General features: G+C 41.3%; 1 protein-coding gene across 3 annotated transcripts in view; it reads left to right on the plus strand.

Moving 5' to 3' along the window:
* The window catches only part of LOC114884026 (tumor necrosis factor receptor superfamily member 10A-like), a 34,233-nt gene that overhangs the window by 777 nt on the left and 10,746 nt on the right, over positions 1 to 22,710 (plus strand). The window contains exon 1 of one of the 3 annotated variants that reach the window (XM_029202480.1): positions 21,468 to 21,746. The exons of the other annotated variants lie outside the window; for them this stretch is intronic. Within the exon in view, the coding sequence (XP_029058313.1) occupies positions 21,576 to 21,746 (171 nt within the window). The 5' untranslated portion in view covers positions 21,468 to 21,575. Of the gene's footprint in view, positions 1 to 21,467; positions 21,747 to 22,710 lie in introns of those variants that run through there. 3 annotated transcript variants of the gene reach the window in all.

Below are 22,710 nucleotides of genomic sequence, written 5' to 3' on the forward strand. Positions count from 1 at the left end.
CCTCCACCCTTTTATGCCTCTGTTTAAATTCTAAAACATGCTCATTGCATCTATTCTTCCCATTGATTTTTACAGATAAGTAGCTTTCCCATCCTCCGTTGCATTCAGCACCCGTTCTTGGCTGCTGTGAGCAATTTGCCAAATTCCTTCCGGGCACTTTCTTCCACAGCAACATACAGGGCTTACAGGGTAAACCACCAGTAATCATACAGCTGACCCCAGGGGCTCTGTCTTTAGTTTAGGAGGAAAGAGTGTGAAGCTTTTATTTTGATTTCCATTTTGAGATCGAAACAGGTAAGGTGTGCATCCTGGAAAAACTATTTAATGGCTGCCCTGAGCTAGGAGGCGGAAGGCTTGTTAACGTAGCTTGTCTTTTCACCTATACAACAACCATCCAAACCCACAAAAATCTCAGAAGAAACAGACCTCAGACCACAAGAAGACCTTGAGAACAAGTCTGACGCACTGTGTCACAGCTGCTCAGGTTAAGAGTAAAAGACAAACACTGAATGATATTACCTATATGTGGAATCTGAAAAATACAACAAACTAGTGAATAAAACAAAAAAGAACCAGACTCACGCATATAGAGAACAACCTGGTGGTTACCAGTAGGGAGAGGGAATCAGGGAGGGGCAATATAGGGATAAGGGGAAAAGAAGTGTTGTTATGGGATTATATGAAATCACGTGTGTGAAACGTTTGAAAATTGTAAAGCACTAGAGAATTTAAAGAATCTTAAAAAAAAAAAAGGAGTAACGGTGTAGCTTTAGGGTGTGTTTGTCTCGCCAAGCAAAGAGTAGTGTTTGTTTGGTTGACTCTTATCAGGAAAAAGAGAGAGTGAAGATCAAACTAGACTGTTGTGCAGTCTAAGGGGGGCGGGGGGGAGGGCAGGAAGCGACGGGGGCGGGAAGCAGGAGAGGGAAATCCCTGCTCATGATTCATCTCTGGGCAGAGCAGGGTCAGTAGAGTCTACACAGGGCTCAACTTAACACACTTCCACATCTCCTCCTTCCTTCTCATTTCCTCCCTCTTTTTTTTTTTTTTTTTTTTGCTATGCTGGCAGCATGTGGGATCTTAGTTTCCTAACCAGGGATCGAACCCTTGACTCCTGCAGTGGAAGCGGGGAGTCATAACCACTGGCCTGCCAAGGAAGTCCCCTCGTTACCTTCTCTCTTTTGTCCCAGGCTGCTGCTCCAGTGCAGCCCTCCTGTCTCCCTCGTCTGTCTCTGTCTCTGTCTCTGACTCTCTCTCTCTCTCTCTCTCACACACACACACACACACACACACACACCCCGCCCCCACAGACACACAAGTCTGTGGGTCGGCAAAGCCTCAGATCTCCACCACACCCGGGTCCCTCAAACAGGGTGCAGTGGGGATTACACACTAGGAAGCCTCCTCCTCGCCCACCCCCTCCCCCTTTTACTTTGACTTTGTTCTTGTCTGTGATCCTGTCCCTGTGGACTTTTCACCCCATGTCCACCAGTGTCCCTGCCACCAGTAGCATTGTCACCTCTGTCTTGCAGCCCCTCCAGGCTCTTTTCACCTTGGTGACCTTGGTGGTGTTTATGGGGGTGCGGGGGGTCTTTGTGTCTCTGCCTCAGCTCCCTGTGGCCGAAACTGTTCCTGCACAGGGCTGCTCAGCAAGCTCCAGACGTGCCTCCCCTAAACGCACATGGGTTCTAAGATGCCTGCACTAATGCTGGTATGATGTCCTTGTCCTGTTCTAGGGGATATTTATGGTGGGAAATATGACTGGCAGGTTGGGAACAGAACAGAGGTAACTGAATGTCCTGTTGAGGGATTGCCCAGGTCCAAAGGCACCATGGAGTCAATTTCAAGTTTTCACTTGATGTTACCAAAGATTTTTTAAAAGGCACCATTTGTAGTGTTAAAAGTGTCAATTCATCAGGAAGACATCTTAATCATAAATATTATGTGCCTAATAGTAGAGCTTTAAAATATCAATACATAAGGCAAAAACTGATGAAATTAAAGGACTATCATATCACCCTTTAATGAAGATGAAAAAGGATAGTAACACTATCAACCACCATGGGAATTGCCCCGCAGTCCAGTGGTTAGGATTCTGTGCTTTCACCGCAGAGGGCACCTGTTCACTCACTGGTTGGGGAACTAAGATGCCGGAAGCCCTGCGGCACGACCAAATTAAAAACAAACTTAAAAAAAAAGAACCAAAAAAAACCTATCAACCACCTTGACTTAATTGACATTCAGAGAGCACACTGCAACATCTAATGAAGTCTCATTCTTTTTTGACAAACGTGGTACTTTCATCAACATAGACCACATTCTGGACAATTGAAAAAGTCTAAATAAGTTTAAAAGCAATGAAATCGTATAGACTCTGTTCTCTGACTTCAATGAAATTACATTACTAGTCAAGAATGATCTCTAGAAAAAAAAACTCCAAAATTTGAGTCTAAAGCAATATACCTCCAAAGCATTCATGGTTCTTAGATGAAATCAAAAGAGAATTTTTTTTAATTTCAAAATAAATAATAATGAATATATACCACATGGAAATTTGTGGAAGACTGCTAAAGCAGTGCTTAGAGTAAACTGTGTAGTTTGCAATTAAAGACCTTCCTTCTGTTAAAAGAGTAGGGGGTTGGGAGAAATAGGGAGTAAAATTTTAAAAAATAAAATAAAATCAGTGACTGGAAGATCCACATTAATCACCATAAGATAAGTGCAAATTAAACTCAAAAGAATAAGAAGGAAATAATAATAATATGAGTAGAAATCAATGAAATAGAAATACAAACAGTTAAAGGAATTGACAAACCAAGCATTGATTCTTTGAAATAATCAACAAAATGAATAAAATAAAATCAATAAACCAAATTTTAAAAGAAAAAAAAGCAAAAAAAAAAAACCACCCAATATAAAGAATTAACGATGGGATATTATTACAAACTCTGCAGCCATGAAAAGGATAATAAGGGGATCTTATGAATAATAATTTGATGCTGATAAATTTGACAACTTGAAGAAAATGGACAAATTCCTTGAAAAATACTACTTAGCAAAACAGATACAAGATGATTCTACTCAGGTTCTGGACATTGCTCTAAGTCAGAGGAGAAAGGCATAAAGATCGGAAAGGAAGAAATAACCAACTGTATTCATTTGCAGAGAACAACTGCTAGAACTAAGTGAATCTAGCAGGTCATAGCATGCAAGTCCGGGAGCATAGGAGGCAATAGGATTGTGTGAGCAGAAAAAGAGGACGCAGCCATTCCCTAAACTCAGAGGAGGCCCAGCCTGGAAAAGGGAGGACTAGAGGGACACACATTAGCACAGCTGTCTCTAAGTTCTTCAAAGAATTTTATGTGTCAGAGGGCTGCATTTTGTCTTATTTGGATCCAGCCAGTCAAACTGGGCTCCACATAACTTGTTTTTGGTTCAATCTTCTTTTTTTTAAAATTTAACATTCTGACTTAAAACACTCTCAAATTACAGAAAATTGCAAAAACCGTACTAAACACATTTCCTTGAACCATCTGAGAACAAGTCAATGACAGAATGCACATCACCCCTTAAAGCTTCAGTGGGGGTTTCCAACAAACCAGAACATTCTACCCCCATAGTTAAATGCAGCCTTCAGAGTCAGAAAATTAACATCCAAAGGGTACTATCAGCTAATCCTCAGACCCCATTCATATTTCTCCAGTTGTCTCTATGATATCATTTATTGCACAGAGATCCTATCCTGAATTGCTGTTTCATCTTTTTCTGTGACTCCTTGATATTTAGTGGGAAATTGACAGACTATTTTTGAGGACAGGTTGTCAACTTCCTTTTTATTTTATTTACTTATTTACATGTATGTTAGATGATTTTGTATTTTTCCTACGTGCCTGTTATGGGCTGAATTGTGCTCCTCCACCACCAAATTCATATGTTTAAATCCTAACCAACAGTAGCTCAGAATAAGACTATGTTTGTAGATAGGGTCTTTAATTTATTTAATTTTTTAAATAAAAAATATTATTCAATTTATTTAATCTGAAAACCAAAACCATACAAAACAGTTCGTCCATTTCACCCATCCTGCACTCCTACCCCACCTGTTGCAACCATCAATCTGTTCTCTGTATCTATGAGCTTTTTATTTTTTTTTAGATTCTGCATATAAGAGAGATCATATGGTATTTTTCTTTGTCTGACTTTTTCACCAAGCATAATGCCCTCAAGGTCCACCCATGTTGTCATGCATGGAGAGATTTAAATTTTTGTGGCAGAATAATATTCCACTGTGTTTATATATATATATATATATATATATACCACAATTTCTTTATACATTCACCCATCAATGGACACTTCAGTTGTGTCCATTTCTTGAGTATTGTAAATAATACTGCAGTGAACATGGGGTGCTTATATCTTTTTTAGTTAGCGTTTTCATTTTCTTTGGATAAATACACAGAGGTGAAATTGCAGAATCATATAGTAGTTATATTTTTAACTCTTTGAGAAATCTTCATACTGTTTTCTATGGTGGTTGCACAAATTTGCATTCCCACCAACAGTACACAAGGGTCCCCTTTTCTTCACATCCTCCCCAATGCTTATTCTTTTTTTGTCTTTTTGATAATAGCCATTCTAACAGGTGTGAGGCAATATCTCATTGTGGTTTTGATTTGCATTTCCCTGATGATTAATGATGTTGACCATATTTTTATGTACCTATTGGCTATCTGTATGTCTTCTTTGGAAAAATGTCTATTCAGAACTTCTGCTAATTTTTAAATTGGATTGTTTGGGGGATTTTTGCTATTGAGTTGTATGAGCTCCTTATATATTTTGGATATTACCTGTTTATAAGATACATGATTTACAAATGTTTTCTCGCATTCAATATGTTGCCTCTTCATTTTGTTAACAGTTCCCTTTGCTGTGCAGAAGCTTTGTAGTCCCACTTGTTTATGTTTGCTTTTGTTGCTTTTGCTTTTGGTGTCAGATTCAAAAAATCATTGCCAAGATCAGTGTCAAGTTGCTTACTGTCTATGTTTTTTTCTAGGAGTTTTTTGGTTTCAGTTCTTATGTTCAACTCTTTAATCCATTTTGGGTTGATTGTGTGTATGGTATAAGATAGTGGTCCAGTTTCATTCTTGTGCATGTTGCTGTCCAGTTTTCCCAACACCATTTACTGAAGAGAATGTCCTTTCCCTATTGTATATTCTTGGCTCTCTTGGCATAAGTTAATTGACCATATATGCATGGGTTTATTTTGGGGCTCTCTATTCTATTCCACTGATTTATGTGTCTGTTTTTATGCCAATACCATACTGTTTAATTGAAATAGCTTTATAATATAGTTTGAAATCAGGAAGCAAGATGCCTCCAGCTTTGCTTTCCTTTCTTAAGATTACTTTGGCTATTCAGGGTCTTTTGTGGTTCAGTACAAATTTTAATTCTTTGCTCTATTTCTGTGAAAAATGCCACTGAAATTTTAATAGAGATTGCATTGAATCTATAGATTGTTTTAGATGTATGAACATTTTAACAGTATTGATTCTTTAAATCCATGGGCATGGACTATCTTTCCATTTATTTGTGTCTTCCTCAATGTAGTTTTCAATATACAGGCCTTTGACCTCCTTGGTTAAATGTATTCATAGGAATTTTCTTTTTTAGATGCAATTGTAAATTAGATTGTTTTCTTAATTTCTCTTTCTGCTGGCTTTTTATTAGTGTAAAGAAATGCAACCAGGTGTTTTCACGTTGATTTTGTATCCTGTAACTTTACTGAATTCATTTATTAGTTCTAAGAGTTTTTTCGATGGCATTTTTAGGATTTTCTATACATAATATCATGTCATCTGTGACATGTGACAATTTTACTTACTCCTTTCCAATTTGGATGTCTTTTATTCCTTTTTCTTACCTAATCACTCTGGCTGGGACTTCCAATACTATGTTAAATAAAAGTGACAAGAGTGAGTGTCCTTATCTTGTTCCTGATCTCAGAAGAGGTAATTTTAGCTTTCCACCATTTTATATGATGTTTGCTGTGGCCTTGTCAGATATGGCCTTTATTATGTTGAGGTCTATTCCCTCTATATCTGCTTTGTAGAGACTTTTATCATAAATCAATGTTGAATTTTGTCAGATGCTTTTTCTGCATCTATTGAGATGATCATATCATTTTTATTCTTCATCTTGTTAATGTGGTGTATCACATTGACTGATTTGTGGATTTTGAACCATAGTTTGCATCCTTAGAATAAATCCCACTTGATCATGTTGCATGGTCCTTTTAAGGTATTGTTGAATTCAGTTTTCTAATATTTTGTTGAAGATTTTTGCATCTATGTTCATCACGGATATTAGCCCGTAATTTTCTTTGTGCATGTGTGGCTGGCTTCCAGTCATCCTGAATCTAGGTATTGAGATCTTCTCCTTTGGGATAGGACATGTCTTGGCACATGCTCGACTACTGGGAACACTTAAAAAATATAATAGGCTGCTTCAGCAATCCCGAAAGTTTGAGAGATGACTAAGAGCTGGGGGAGGGCTGAACAAAAAATTCATTTCCTACACAAGGCTACTCCTTCAAGACTGGGAGAGAGATGGTTGTTTCATCTACTGTATAGAAACAAACACAGAGAGTCAAGCGAAATGGAGAAACAAAGAAATCTGTTCCAAATGACAAAATAAGATAAAACCTTAGGAAAAACGCTTAATGAAATGGAGATAAGTAAGTTCCTTGATAAAGAGTTCAAAGTAATGGTCACAAAGAAGCTTGCCGAACTGGGGAGAATGAATGAACACAGTGAGAACTTCAACAAAGAGATGGAAAATATAAGAAATATAAAACATTGGGATCCTTTTTTTTTTTTTTAAAGACTGTCTTTGAAATTCAGAGTGTATTTTTCACTTGCAACACACCTTGATTCAGAGAAGCTATTTGAAGTGCTCCATCCCCACATGGGCCTAATGATTACTGTATTGGACACCACCACCTGGGTCTCTAGAACTGAGAGAAGAAAGTCCTAATCCCTGTCCTCAACGAGCTGCCAGTCAATGGAAGACACAAAGAGGCACAGAAGTAATACAATAAGGAGGGAAAAGCCTTCAGATAAAGCTCATGCCATCTGCCCTGGCAAGAAAACAATAGGAAAAAATTTAAGCTGTGAAGAGTCAAACGGTGACCCAAAGAAAGGGGGTTCTGTGCTCTGGAATGCAAAGGTATTCTCCAGGAACTGAGCTGAAGACTTGCAGGAGCTGTCATGACCTGGGAGCCCATGTCCCAAAGCTTGACCTTCACCTCCAGGCTCTCCTCCTTCAGGTGACCTCACTCTTCCCTGCAGGATCTATCTGTCATTCTCATCTAATTCATATTTATCAGTAATGAAAGATACTCTAAAAAAACCAACTTTCAAAACCTTTCCTTAATAATGTATTATGATGATGACACTTTCTATCAATGATAAAAAAGTGACTATTCAATAATGGTGATGGAGCAACTAGGATGACTTCTGAAAAATAATAGTGTCTTCCTTATGCTCTTCTTATATTAGAAAATTAAGACTAGATGGATCAATGAATTAATTGTAATATATGAAACAAAAAAGTACTGCAAAAATATGAGAAAAAAATTCTTACAAGTTCGGAGAGGGGAAAGACTTCTTCAGTATGACAAAAAAACTATAAAACTTGCCTAAAGTCAACTATATAAAAATTAAGAAGAAAGCTGCATGGAAGAAATCATGACAAAGTTAAAAACAAATTAGAAAAAAATACTCAGAATACAAAGCACACTTAGAAGTGTAATTTCCTTAATCTATAAGAATTCATAATGGGGACTTCCCTGGTGGTCCAGTGGTTAAAACTCCGAGCTTCTACTGCAAGGGGCACAGGTTCGATCCCTTGTCGGGGAACTAAGATCCCACACACTGCATGGTGTGGCAAAAAAAAAAAAAAAGAGTTCATAATGAACTGGAAAGAAGATCAACAAGGAAATAGTAGACTTGAACAACACTATAAACCAACTAGACCTAGCAGACATCTATAGAGTACTTCAGTCAGCCACAACAAAATACACATTCTTTTCAAGTGCACATGGAACATTCTCCAGATTAGACCATATGTGAGCTCATAGAACAAATATCAATAAATTTAAAAGGAGAGAAATAATAGAAAGTATACCCTCCCACCACAATGGAATGAAATTAGAAATCAGTAACAGGAAGAAATTGGGGAAGTTCACAGCTATGTAAAAATTAAACCACACTCCCAAATAACCAATTAGTCAAAGAAGACATCAAACAGGAAATTGGAAGATATTTTGAGATGAATGAGATTGAAGATACAGCATACCAAAACTTACGGGATATAGCTAAAGTAGCTGAAAACTTAGAAAGAAATTTATAGCTGTAAATGACTACTTTAAAGGAAGAAGAAAGATCTCAAATCAATAACCTAATATTGTACTGTAAGACACTGAAAAATGAAGAGCAAACTAAAGGTAAAGTAAGCAGAGGAAGGAAATAATACAGATTAGAGCAGAAAGTAATGAAATTGAAAGTAGAAAAACAACAGTGTGTGCTGATGGGTGTGTGATGGGCCTTGTGGTGCCCTAGCCCTTCTGCTTGCCCATGACCATGGTAGAAACAGGGAAAAGCCGATGCTGGTCAGGTCTCCTGTGCCATGGGGAAGGGGTGAAGGAGGGAGATCAGGGTCATGGAGGGGAAATGAACCTGCCCCCGGCTATGGTAGACCGGCAGCTCTGTGAGATGTTATGCTACTTATTATCTGTCTTCTTTTCACTAGCTATATTCCTAAAACCTAAAACAGGCAGGCACAGAGTGGGTACTCCCATGTTTGTTGAACGATTAAATAAAGGCTGCATAGTATTCCACTGTGTGGTTGTTACATAATTTAGTAATAATTTGCATAACACTAAGAATTTTTGATTTTTTTCAAAATTATTATTACATTGAATATATGTGAAAATAAATCCATATATATTTTTCTGATCATGTAAATAGGGTGGCTTGGGCTTCCCTGGTGGCGCAGTGGTTGGGGGTCTGCCTGCCAATGCAGGGGGCGTGGGTTCGTGCCCCGGTCCGGGAGGGTCCCGCGTGCCGTGGAGCGGCTGGGCCCGTGAGCCGTGGCCGCTGGGCCTGCGCGTCCGGAGCCTAGAAGAATAGAATCTGGGTCAACCTGCAAAAGTATCTTTTTACCGTAGACCTGCATACACACACTCACGTGGTCACATGTACATCCGGTTTTGGTTCATATAGTTCAGTAGTTTTGATCTTATGTTGTGAACCTTTTTTCATTTTTGCTAACTACAAAAAAATCGGTTTAAACTTGCATTTCTTTATTTTCATTATTTTTGTTTATGATTTTGGTCTTTTCTGCTTAGAGTCTTTCTAAGAAGACAAGCTATCATGCCTGTGCATTTTCTCACATACAGACAATAAGTTCCTAATTTTTTGTTATCATTTTATTTAGTCTAATATTTTAGAGTACAGAAATTTTCATTTTTAACTAGTGAAATTTGTAGATACAACACTTTTTAATTGCTTATAAGCTTAGAGAGACCCCATATAAGATGACGTTCTCGAATCTCGTAGAGAATTTTTATTTTTTTTAGCGTGTAGCTATAACCTAAATGGAATTTATTTTGTGATTGATATGATGTGTTCCCTGAATTGTTCTGAGTCACTTTCTGGTTCTTCCAACCCCATTTAGCAATGGATTCTCCTATTTCTCTCTGCTTTTGGCCTGTCCTTGATCACAGTTCAAATGTTTATACAGACATTGGTCTCTTTCTGCCTAGACAGTTCCTTTTTGCTCATTTCTTGCTCAATACACATTTTAACTTAATAACGTGAATGTAAGAAAAAAAAGAAAGAAAGCAAACATTTAAAAGGTCAGTTATCCCTCCATCCTAATTAACTACTTTGATATTTTTAAAAAGAGGTCAATACACGTTCAAAGTGAGAAAATTTAAATAGTACAGAAAGGTTCTCAGACAATAGTGAGACCTCTTTCACTCTTTTCCCAGCCCCCTGGCTCTTTTTATTTCAAGTAACTAGGAGAGGGAATTTCTTGTGATTGTTTGCCAGAATCTTTATGTATATGCCATGTATATATACATATGCATATGTATAGCTGTATATTTTTACATGCAAGACATTATACTATGTAATGCGCTCTTCCCAATGAAATTTTCTCATATATTTTAGTATGTAACAGAGCAAATACCTTTTCCTTACTTTTTAAAAACTTATAATTTTACCCAGGCAGAATTTAGAATTGTTTCACAAGATTTCCTCCACTCCCCCCAAAAAAAATCATTGAAGTTTTTATTAAATTTATCTTAAAATTAAAAAAGAATCTAGTAAGAATTGAGATATTGTCAATATTCAACATATTTCTTATGAAGGTAGAATTTCAAGTCAAGTACAGTCGTCCCTCAGTACCTGCAGGAAATTGGTTCCAGGAATTCCCACATATGCCTAAGTCTGCAGATGCCCAAGTCCCTGATATAAAATGGCATGGTAAAGGCAGCCCTCCATACCCACGGGTTTTACATCTGTGGATTCAACCAACTACGGATAGAAATTTCAAAATGTGCAAATATGGAGAGCTGACTGTATATGTTTTGAAAATCCACATATAGGTGGATTCACAAAGTTGAAATCTGTGTTGTTCAAGGTTCAACTGTATTATAACTCAAGATTTATGCTTTTCTTCACATAAATTATTACATTTTCTTGTCAAGGCTGTTTTCTTTGTATTTTAAGCATTTTGTAAGTTGGACCCTCTTGTCATAAATTTTCTGATTCAGTTTTAAACTCTACAATCATATCTAAAATAACAACTGTTTTACCTGCTCCATCCAAGAATCTGCCTCATTTTTTTTTTCACAACATGCTTCATAGGCTAGAGTTTTCAGAATAATGTTCAAGTATCCTTAGAAAAAGCAGGTGTTTTCATATTGGATGGACTCTCTTGGAGAGGCCCTTAGTATTTAACCATTAAGAACAAGGTTGGGGATAAAATGTCCTACTGTAGAGCACAGAGAACTATGTTCAGTATCCTATGATAAACCATAATGGAAAAGAATATGAAAAAAATAATATATATGAATAACTGAATCACTTTGCTGTACAGCAGAAATTAACACAACATTGTAAATCAACTGTACTTCAGTAAAAATTAAATTAAATTAAATTTTTTTTAAAAGAATGAGGTTGGGACTTCCCTGGTGGCACAGTGGTTGGGAGTCCACCTGCCGATGCGGGGGGCGTGGGTTTGTGCCCTGGTCCGGGAGGATCCCGCATGCCATGGAGCAGCTGGGCCCGTGAGCCATGGCCGCCAAGCCTGCGCGTCCGGAGCCTGTGCTCCATGATGGGAGGGGCTGCGGCTGTGGGAGCCCCGCGTACTGCAAAAAAAAAAAAAAAAAAAAAAAAAGAATGAGGTTGGGTCTTGGTTTCATGTAGAAATTCTTATCATTGTGGATGCAGCCTCCGATTTTGAGATGGTTTCAAAAAATCAAAATTGGTGCTAAATTTTACCAAATATCTTTCCACCTTCCATAGAGGCTATCAGATACTTTCATTCCCTTATTTAGACTATTGATATGGTACATTATTACTGATCAAAGCACCTTTGCATTTGTGGAATAACCTTTACTTCTATTTTCCAAAGTGCCCTCATATATATTCTTCACTTGAGTCACATATAGCCTGGGATGGAGTGCCTGTCTCCTGATGGGGTGGGTGAGAAAGGACTAGAAGGGGCAGAAGGGAGCTGTGTGGAGTGCTGGGAATGTTCTATGTCTTGATTGGATGATAACTATTCAGCTGCATACAGCTGTCAAAGCTGGAGCAGACACTTAAGAAGTGAGCATTTACTGCAGGGAATGTGTCCATTAAAAAAATATCAAAAGGAACCAAAACGAAATTGTAGGGCTGAAAAGTCAAATAGCTGAAGTGAGAAATCCGCACTAGAGGTGTTTAACCACACATTTGACAGGTAGAAGAAAGGATCAGTGAACTTGAAGATAGGACAAAAGAACACAGGGCAGATAGCCCCTGCACGTGCATAGGAGTGGAAGAACTGATTTAGGAAATCACAGTGTCCCTGGTTTATCTCTTCTCCTTGAAAGGGAAGCAGTTGATTATCCCTTTGAAGAGTTTGTCAATAATATCAAACAATACAAGAAAGGCCATTAGCTACAAAATATTTACATATTTATGAATCCATGACCAAAATATGTAATTTTAAATAAAAATAAGTGTGTATTTTTCTCCCCCATCCTCCTGTTCTCCTCTGGAGCAGTGCTGAGTGACCCAGGTGCAGGGGTGTGTTTTCTTGCTGTGTGACCGGCTCCTTCCTTCTACCCTTTATGCCTCAGGCTCACCTTACATGAGTGTGTCTCCTGCTCTGACTCTGGATTTCCAGGCGCCAGGTTCCTGGGGAACTAGAGTCCAGCCCCTCCTCCCTCCTTCTCCTCCCTGCCCTTCCCCTGGGAGAGGGACCCCAGCCTGGCCCGGCTTCCCCACAGCCTCCCCAGGTGATGTCTCTGGGCCACACCTGGGCCTGCTGGGCTCCCTTGACGTGCAGACCGGCTCTGACAGAGCTGCTGGGAAGTGGGGTGGGGCCCTGCTTGCTGGGGTCATTCTGTGACCCCTCACCTGGGGCCTCCTGCAGCTCCTGGGCCACCTTCCCTTTCTGTGCCCGCTGGCCTTTCTGCATTCTCATCAGTGGCCCCGTGGCTCAGCCCTGCAACCTCATGGAGCCCCAATTCCCTTGCCATTGGACTTCGGGCCCTAGCTCTCCTTCTCACTTAGAGTTTCTGGAAGGCTTCATGGTCCCACCTCTGTCCCCTTCCCAGAACCAAGGTGCTGAGTACACAGCTGCATCCCCCACCCCCAGAGGCTGCCCTTCTGCCCCTGCCCATTGGTACCTCAGCCTCACCCTGAAGACACGGAAACCACAACCTGCTGTTTTACTCTTCCATAGTCCTCGAGTACCATCTCTCCCCTCCTCCACAATCTGCTCCTGCTCAATTGTCCCCCTTTCTCCTTCCCTTTTGCTCCAAACCAGTACTAGGTGTCCTCTTACTATAGGGCATTCCCATTCTCCAGGCTTGTACCTTTTCTCCTGCATTTCACCTTTGCCCCAACTTCCCCACCCCAACGCAGACAATAAACCTTCTGTGGGGTCACCTCTGAAGGTGAGGAAGATAAACTGCATTCCCAAGATGGCAAGTGTCCATTGTTATGCTGGAGCCCTGCAACCATCCCCTCCCCCAAAGCTCAATCAATCACCAGCATCCTGATAGCCAAGAACTTGTGAATATATTTGAAAATATATCTTCAGTTAGATTCTTGATCATGTTCTTAAAGTAACTTCCTAGAAGAAGTGGGATATTGAGTTAAGCTATAGAGGTATTTTTTTCCTCTACACACACACACACACACACACACACACACACACACACACACACGTGCACTGTTTTGGTTCCTACCAACAGCTCGTTCATTTTGGTCTGGAGATTTTGGGGGAGCTATGGTCAGGGTTCCTCACAATTGATTCCGTGCACTCGTTTAGCCCCATGCTGGAGAAAGGTCAGGCGCAGGACTGGGGTTGAGGAGGCAGAGGGTCATGCTGGGGCTGGGAAGCGGCAGGTCTGCACAGAGCTCTCCAGGGCCCTGCAGGTGGATGAGGACAGACCCTGGCAAAGTATTCACACCTTGAGAGGGATCAGGGCATCCTTAGGGAGGGAATGTCCTCACCACAGGGCGGGAAGATCCCTGGAAGGGAAATGGCCCAGACAAAGCTCACCTCCATCTTGTATGCCCTGGTCTGCAGCAGCAAGCAGGGACCTACATCTCCTGGCTCCTGAGGTTTCCCTGGGAAAATCCCTTCCTGCACCCACTGCTGTCTTGTGAGTTGTTCAATCATTACTACCATTATGGTTAATCTAACTTCCCTTATTCAAAGAAAAGAAGTGTACTGAAATTAGCGTATCAATTTAGAGGAGAAAAATATTCAATTATATGCCTGATCATTAACTTTACACTTAACATCTTCCATCTATATCTGCTTACTTTTCTCTGTCATATGGGCCCAAGTCCTAATCTACCTTACTGCCATTTAGAATGTAGAATATTGCAGTACTGCCAACAGGTGGGATCTTTAACAATATCCAAAGGTATGTTTAAGGTAGAACATGCAGGATTGTTATTTCATTTTAAAAGTCAGGCACAATATATATCCAATATTTCAGTGTACATTAGGAAAACAACCAGCTCATCAAACTTTTGCTTTAGGGTTTGGAACCCTTTCTATTCTCGTACCTTGTCTTGTACATGTTTTAATGATCCATTACTAGGTTACTTTTACGTTACATTTTCTTCTGATTTTAAAATAATCTGATTTAAAATAATAATATTTTAAAATAAAATAATAAAATTTAAAAATAATATTTAAAATAATCTGATTTTAAAATAATCTGATAATAAAATAATGAGGCAGACACACCCTGAGATGACCACCAATGAGTCCAGCCCTGTGTAATCCCACCTGAGGGTATGGACAGAATCTGACTTCCTTCTCACCAAGAAAATGCCAAGGTGATGGGATGTCACCCCTGATTGGGTTACGTTATGTGGACAAAGGGATAGGATGCCACTCTTTGTTTCTATTAGTTGCATCCTCCGTCCACTAAATCTCCAACCAGACTCCTTCTCTCTCCACATACTCCCTGTGTCACGCAGTCACTAGGGGGCCTAGTGATGGTGACACTCAGCATACACAGGAACGTCATGAGATTTCCTCTGAGGCCAAAGCACTCAGAAGTGCTCCTACAGCACCCACAAAGGCTGTTCAGACCCTGACCACCAGGCAGGCCCAAAAGGGCCAGAGGTGGTGGGCGGTGGGTGAACTCATGCCCACTGGCTCCAGTGAGGTGGTCTCTACACTTGCGTGGTTCTGATTCTTCTAGCTGGCCAATAATCCAGGCAGAAGAAGTTCTGGAGGATCCTAGGTCACCTTGCTCATGGAGAACCTAAAACCCCTTCAACACTCACCATGCATTTAATTTTCTCCTTCTCTCTTTTGGGAATATGAGATGAACAGGAATGTTGTTAGCAACAGTTCTCAAATAAGTCTCATCAAAATTTGTGTGTACATATTGTAGAAAATAAATGTCCCATTATTGCAACAATCAGATAATACATAAATGTTCCTATAAGAAATCTCTCTCCAGCATTGTCCTGGTTGGCTCTTGACTGCAGCTAAGGACAGGGAGGAATCTGTCTGTGAAAAGATGCCCAAAAGAGGTGATGGGGTGACACATGAGGTCACCCACCCGAGTCACGTCTGTCCCGGGAGAAAGAGTAATGAGTGTCACAACTGCTGCCCTCCTGAAAAGCAGATTCACTCTTCTGGCTTCCTCTCTGTGTCCTTCCCCAAAAGGGGAGGGCTCCACATATGACTGGGCTTTTGAAAGCATAGTTCACTCACAAGAGAGGTCTGAGAGCAGCCGAGTGGTATTTGAATGTTGTGTAATGTTTTTCGATTGTAACTAAAGGGCAGTAGTTACCCTTTGCTGATCTAGATGTGTCTTCCTTATCTGGAAGTTCTCTGCGTGGTATAATTCACAAGAATCTGAAAACTTTTCCTCTAAGATCAGGAATAAGACAAGGATGCCCACTCTCACAGCTTTTATCCACATAGTACTACAAGTCCTAGCCAGAGGAATTAGGCAAGAAAAAGAGATAAAAGGCATCCAAATAGGAAATAAAGGGAGATGCAAGAGGGAGGAGATATGGGGATATAAGTATATGTATAGCTGATTCACTTTGTTATAAAGCAGAAAATAACACACCATTGTAAAGCAATTATACTCCAATAAAGATGTTAAAAAAAATAGGAAAGAAAGAAGTAAAACTGTCACTATTCTCAGAGAACATGATACTATATATAGAAAACCCTCAAGACTCCATCAAAAACTCTTAGAACTAATAAATGAATTCAATAAAGTTATCTTTATTGATATAAATATCTATTGTATTTCTTTACACGAATAATAAACCCTCAGAAAGTGAAATTAAGGAAATAATGTTATTTACAATTGCATCAAAAAGAATAATATTCCTAGGAATAAATTTAACAAAGGAAGTGAAAGATCTGTATACTGAAAACTACAAGACATTGAAGAAGACACAAATAAATAGAAAAATAGTAAATGTTCATGGAATTGATGAATCAATATTGTTAAAATGTTTATATACCCAAAACAATCTACAGATTCAATGCAATCCCTATCAAAATTTCAATCGCATTTTTCACAGAAATAGAAAAAAATGATCTTGACACTTGAGGTAAGGAAGATGGCAGAGTAGAAGGACATGCTCTCACTCCCTCTTTCGAGAGCACCGGAATCACAACTAACTGCTGAACAATCATCACCAGGAAGACACTGTATCTCACCAGAAAAGATACCCCACATCCAAAGGCAAAGGAAAAGCCACAATGAGACGGTAGGAGGGGCGCTATCATAATAAAATCAAATCCCATAACTGCTGGGTGGGTGACTCACAAACTGGAGAACACTTATACCACAGAAGTCCACTCACTGGAGTGAAGGTTCTGAGCCACACATCAGGCTTCCCAACCTGGGGGTCTGGCAACAGGAGGAGGAATTCCTAGAGAATCAGACTTTGAAGGCTAGCGAGATTTGATTGCAGGACTTCGGCAGGACTGAGGGAAATAGAGACTCCACTCTTGGAGGGCACACACAAAGTAGTGTGCACATTGGGACCCAGGGGAACGAGCAGTGACCCCATAGGAGACTGAACCAGACCTACCTGCTAGTGTTGGAGGGTCTCCTGCAGAGGTGGGGGGCAGCTGTGGCTCACCAAGGGACAAGGACACTGGCAGCAGAAGTTCTGGGAAATACTCCTTGGTGTGAGCCCTCCCAGAGTCTGCCATTGGCCCCACCAAAGAGCCCAGGTAGGCTCCAGTGTTGGGTCACCTCAGGCCAAACAACCAACAGGGAAGGAACCCAGCCTCACCCATCAGCAGACAAGCGGATAAAAGTTTTACTGAGCTCTGCCCACCAGAGCAACAGCCAGCTCTACCCACCACCAGTCCTTCCCATCAGGAAACTTGCACAAGCCTCTTAGACAGCCTCATCCACCAGAGGGCAGACAGCAGAAACAAGAAGAACTACAATCCTGCAGCCTGTGGAACAAAAACCACACTCACAGAAAGATAGGCAAGATGAAAAGGCAGAGGGCTATGCACCAGATGAAGGAACAAGATAAAACCCCAGAAAAACAACTAAAGGTAATGGAGATAGGCAACCTTACAGAAAAATAATTCAGATTAATGATAGTGAAGATGATCCAGGACCTTGGAAAAAGAATGGAGGCAAAGATCGAGAAGATGCAAGAAATGTTCGAAAAGACCTAGAAGAATTAAAGAACAAACAAACAGAGATGAACAATACAATAACTGAAATGAAAAATACACTAGAAGGAATCAATAGCAGAATAACGGAGGCAGAAGAATGGATAAGTGACCTGGAAGACAGAATGGTGGAATTCAATACTGCAGAACAGAATAAAGAAAAAAGAATGAAAAGGAATGAAGGCAGCCTAAGAGACCTCTGGGACAACATTAAACGCAACAACATTCACATTATAGGGGTCCCAGAAGAAGAGAGAGAGAAAGGACTCGAGAAAATACTTGAAGAGATTATAGTCGAAAACTCCCCTAACATGGGAAAGGAAAGAGCCACCCAAGTCCAGGAAGCACAGTGACTCCCATACAGGATAAACCCAAGGAGAAACATGCTGAGACACATAGTAAGCAAATTGGCAAAAATTAAAGACAAAGAAAAATTAAGGACAAATTTTATACACTGATGTGTATAAAATGGATGAGTAATAAGAAAAAAAATAAAAATAAAATAAATAAAATAATCTTAAATTTGTATGGAACCACCAAAGACCCCAAATAGCGTGAACAGTCTTAAGAAAGAAGAACATAGCTAGAGGCATCCTGCTTCCTGATTTCAAACTATATTTCCAAGTTATTGTAATTAAACAGTATGGTATTGGCATAAAAACAGACACATCGATCAATGGAATAGAATAGAGAGCCCAGAGATAAACCCATGCATATATGGTCAATTAATTTATGCCAAGGGGGTCAAGAATATACAATGGGGAAAGGATTTCTGTTCAATAAATGGTGTTGGGAAAACTGGAAAGCCACATGCAAAAGAACGAAACTGGACCGCTATCTTACCCCATACACAAAAATTAACTCAAAATGGATTAAAGGTTTGAACATAAGAACTGAAACCATAAGACTCCTAGAAAGAAAATGTAGGCAGTAAGTTCCTTGACATTGGTCCTGGCAATGATTTTTTGAATCTGACACCAAAAGGAAAAGCAACAAAAGCAAACATAAACAAGTGGGACTACATCAAACTAAAAAGCTTCTGCACAGCAAAGGAAGCCATCAACTAAACAAAAAGGCAACATCCTGAATGGGAGAAAATGTTTGCAAATCGTATATCTGATAAAAGGCTGATATCCAAAATATATAAGCAACTCATACAACTCAATAAGAAAAACCAAACGATCCAATTAAAAAATTGGCAGAAGATCTGAACAGATATTTTTCCAGAGAAGACATACAGATGGCCAGCAGGTACATGAAAATATGTTTAATATCACTAATCATCAGGGAAATGCAAATCAAAACCACAGTGAGATGTCACCTCACACCTGTTAGAATGGCTATTATCAAAAAAACCCAGGAAATAACAAGTATCGGTGAGGCAGCGGAGAAAAGGGAACTCCTGTGCACTCTTGGTAGGATGGTACATCGGTGCAGCCACTATGAAAAATTATGGAGGTTCCTCAGAACATTAAAAATGAAACTACCATATGATCCAGCAATTCTACTTCTGGGTATTTATCTGAAAAAAAATGAAGACACTAACTGGAAAAGATATCTGCACACCCATGTTCATAGCAGCATTATTTACAATAGCCAAGATCTGGAAACAACCTAAGTGTCCATCCATCAATAGATGAATGGATAAAGAAATTGTGGCACATATATATATATATATATATATATATATATATATATACACACACACACACACACACACAGACATACACACAATGTGCTATTATTCAACCATAAAAAGAATGAAATCCTGCCATTTGTGAAAACATGGTTGGGCCTTGAGGGCATTAGCCTAAGTGAAATAAACCAGACAGAGAAAGAGAATACAATATAATCTTTCTTACATATAAAATCTTTAAAAAAAAAAACCCAAAAAACAAAACCCAAAAAACCCCCAAATCAAGTTCACAGATACAGAGAACAGCTTGATGGTTGCCAGAGATGGGGAGGGCGGGTTGGGGTGGGGGTGGAGAAATGGGTGAAGAGGGTCAAAAGGCAAAAAGAAAAGAAAAAAGGACTGTATGCGAACGGAGAGTTAAGAGACTCAGAGACAGCTCCATGACTGTGGGCTTTTGCACAGGGGCTGGGGAGGATTTCCTCTGGCTGCTTGGAATGTCTCTTGCTTCCTCTTGGTTCTCAGTGCCATGGCAGGTGACGAGGCTGGGGGCTACCCAAGACCTCCACCAGCCTGAGTCATCAGTTCCGTCCAGTCTGCCTTGGATTCTCTCTGGCAGCTCCCCTCCCCAGGACCAGCTTAGACTCCCCTTCCTCTAGTTGGACTGTTACTAGAAGACCTGCCTCAGGCCACCGGGGTCAAGGGGCAGTGTGTAAAATATTTAAAAAATGTTTTTAATTAAAAAAAACTTTCCTCAAGTCACACAGGGATTTATTGACTCAGGGATGATTAGAACCCAGAGGTCTCCAGTGGACATGTTGGTATTCTGGTCTGCAATTAAAAAAAAGAAAAAAAAAATCAAATATAGGGTCTGGTTGGGGGCATTGCTGTGACAAACAGCAAATACAAAAGCACTTCCCTACCAGGCTTCTGGGCCCTCAGCAGGCTTCTGAGGGGGCAGCTTCCAGAACACCTCCCAGTTGTGGTCCCCCCCTCCACTTCACCCCACCACTACCACCATGCAGCAAAGGACAGGGACCCTTGTTCCCAATCTGCAACCTCCTAATAGGAAGTAGGCCTGTGGAGCAAAATGATGAAGGAAAGAAAGGAAAGGCATAGAGGGAAGAGGAGGATGACTTACTCTGCTTTGAACCAGGCTCACCTTGAACAGATTATTCCTTTCACTGGAAGAGGTTTTCATAATAAAGGTTCCTTTCTCTTTATTTTGCATCGTTATATCTGAAAGGTGCCGTAACAGACTTTGATGGAACTTTAAAAAAATTTTTTAACAAAGTATTTGTACCTGCATTGTGTTGTAAATGCTCACACCTCCCTAGGATAGAGGGCCCAGCACCAGTGAAGAATGGGGGGACAGACTCGGGCTTGGGAACAGCACCATGGAGTCCATGGCAAGAGCCCGCAGATATCAGAGGCCCAACCCAGACACTGGAGGGTGAGGGAGAGGGTAGAGGAAGATGCTGGGAACCCTGAGGGGGTATTCACCAGGGTCCAAATGTTCTATCAGGTACAACTTCAGGTTTTTAAAACAAACGTGATGAAAGTAAATCTATACAGCCATGCTAATGATAATTAAGGTCCTTAAAAAGTAGAATTCACAACAGGAAAATATAGTGTGTATCCTTTGCCTTTAAATAAATACTTATTTGTAATTCGATAGTAAATTGATCATTAACATTAATTACGTGAATAGGCCCAGGGCAAAAAATCCCACCAGGTCTCTCTCATTCTCTAAGCACTTAAATCTCAGAAAGTGCAAGTGAGTCTGGCAGTCTACTCATTTTTCTAACAATTCAAGGTTTCTTAGTTCACACCCCTACAATAACGTGCAGGGGCGGGGCTGGAGGCGCTCCGCAGACTCTCGGGGCGGGGGGCGGGGTCTCCTTCTTGGGAGTCCCTGTTCTCTGGCCTCCTTGGGGCCCTGGTCAATGGAAGGGGGGCGGGGAGGAGCGGAAGCTGAGAGTGGGCAGAAGGCGGTAGTCAGAAGACAGGTGGTTCAGGGTTTATGAACGGGTGGGGCATTTGCCCTGCAAGGGGGCAGGGTCAGGACCCGCTTTGAACGCAGATTCTGAATCTCACAGCCCGGATCACAACAGAGCATGTGGGAGGTGCCCTGTCCCCACCTCCAAAGGCACAGACCGTACGTACCCTTGATGAAAAACCGCATCCCCAGGCATCAGCCGCCAAAGCAGGCAGTTTCCTCTTTGAAACAGAGGTGCCGTCAAGGTCGCTGGGCTCCTCTCCTGAGCCACACGCGATTGGCTAGAAGTGGTGAATGTTTACGTCAGCTCGACGGAAGGCGTAGCTCATTCGCCCCCGCGGGTGACGCAACCTGAGGACGGTATAAAGCTAGCGTCAGGCTGAATCATTAGACCGTAGGGCCCTGACCCGCGCATCCCACAGGCGGCGGGGACGATCCCGCGCCCCACGAAGCACACTTTCATTCTTGATGGCCGCTCTGCGGCGACCTGGACAGCGAGCGCCCCGCGACCGCACGGGGCAGCGGGCACAGAGCACACAGGCCGCCTCGAGCACCCGGGCGGGGCGCGCCCCCGGTCCCAGGCCTCGGCTGCGGGGCCCCTTGGTTCTCATCTTCTTCGTCCTGGGTGTCCTGCTGTCGGTGAGTTCCTGCCGCGAGTCCTGGCTCCAGACGGCGCGCTCCGTGGCCGGGAAAGGGCGGGGGCGAGGGGGGCGGGATACGGCTGGGCATGTCCCGGCAGCACCCACCCGGGCGAAGCCCAAGTACAGGGGGTGAGGGGGTGGCGGAGTGCGGATCCGGGGCTGGCAACATCTACCTGCGGCCCCGAAGGAGAAGAGCCCGCTCTCCGCCTCCGGGTCCTTGGAGAGTCTGGCCTCCAGATTGGTCCCAGGAGAGCATCAGCGAGTGACTGACAGATCGTCTTTTCTTTCTCTTCCCCTTTCCTTCCAACGATCCTCCTCACTCTTTCTCTCTTTTTCTCTCTTTTTATTTTGCACTACGTTTAACTTTTAAAACGTGTCCTTTGTAAATCGATTAACCGTGTAGGCCCCTGCCTTCCCCCACCACTGCCTTAAGCACCTTTGAATTTCCTTTTCCCTGAAAGGGGAGCAACCTTTAACGTTGCTTGCTGTTTGTTGCAATTTATGGGTGCTGTGTAGAAACCATCAATCAACCCACAGTTGGGACCAGATTCTCACCACTTCTTTAGGAGGCGAGCTGGAGGCTCTGGGGGCGATTTACCACTATCAGTGTGCATCCTAAAGAAACTCACTATGGAAAAAAATGTGCCTCCTTCCACTGCTTTCTCTGGTTGTTTGAGGCTCTTTTCGAAGTTTCTTATATGTTCACAGGAAAAAAAAAAAGAAGTTAAGGGCCTAACAAGGTTACAGGAATCATGAAAATGTGTACTTTTCATTGTACAAATTAGTACTAAAAATCAGAAAAGAAATAACGTTTTGTATTCACAAAAAAATATAGAATTAGCTTTTTTAATTATCAGTTTATCATAGGTAGGATTCATGTTGAACACGGCTTGATGAATGGCTCTGGGTGCCTGTAGGCACTGTCAAGTATCCGTGTAGCCATGTGCATTGTCTGTTAGGTA

The sequence above is a fragment of the Monodon monoceros genome, unplaced genomic scaffold, assembly GCF_005190385.1.
Source record: "Monodon monoceros isolate NGI ecotype Baffin Bay Population unplaced genomic scaffold, NGI_Narwhal_1 Super_Scaffold_5, whole genome shotgun sequence".
In the NCBI taxonomy this organism is placed as follows: domain Eukaryota; kingdom Metazoa; phylum Chordata; class Mammalia; order Artiodactyla; family Monodontidae; genus Monodon; species Monodon monoceros.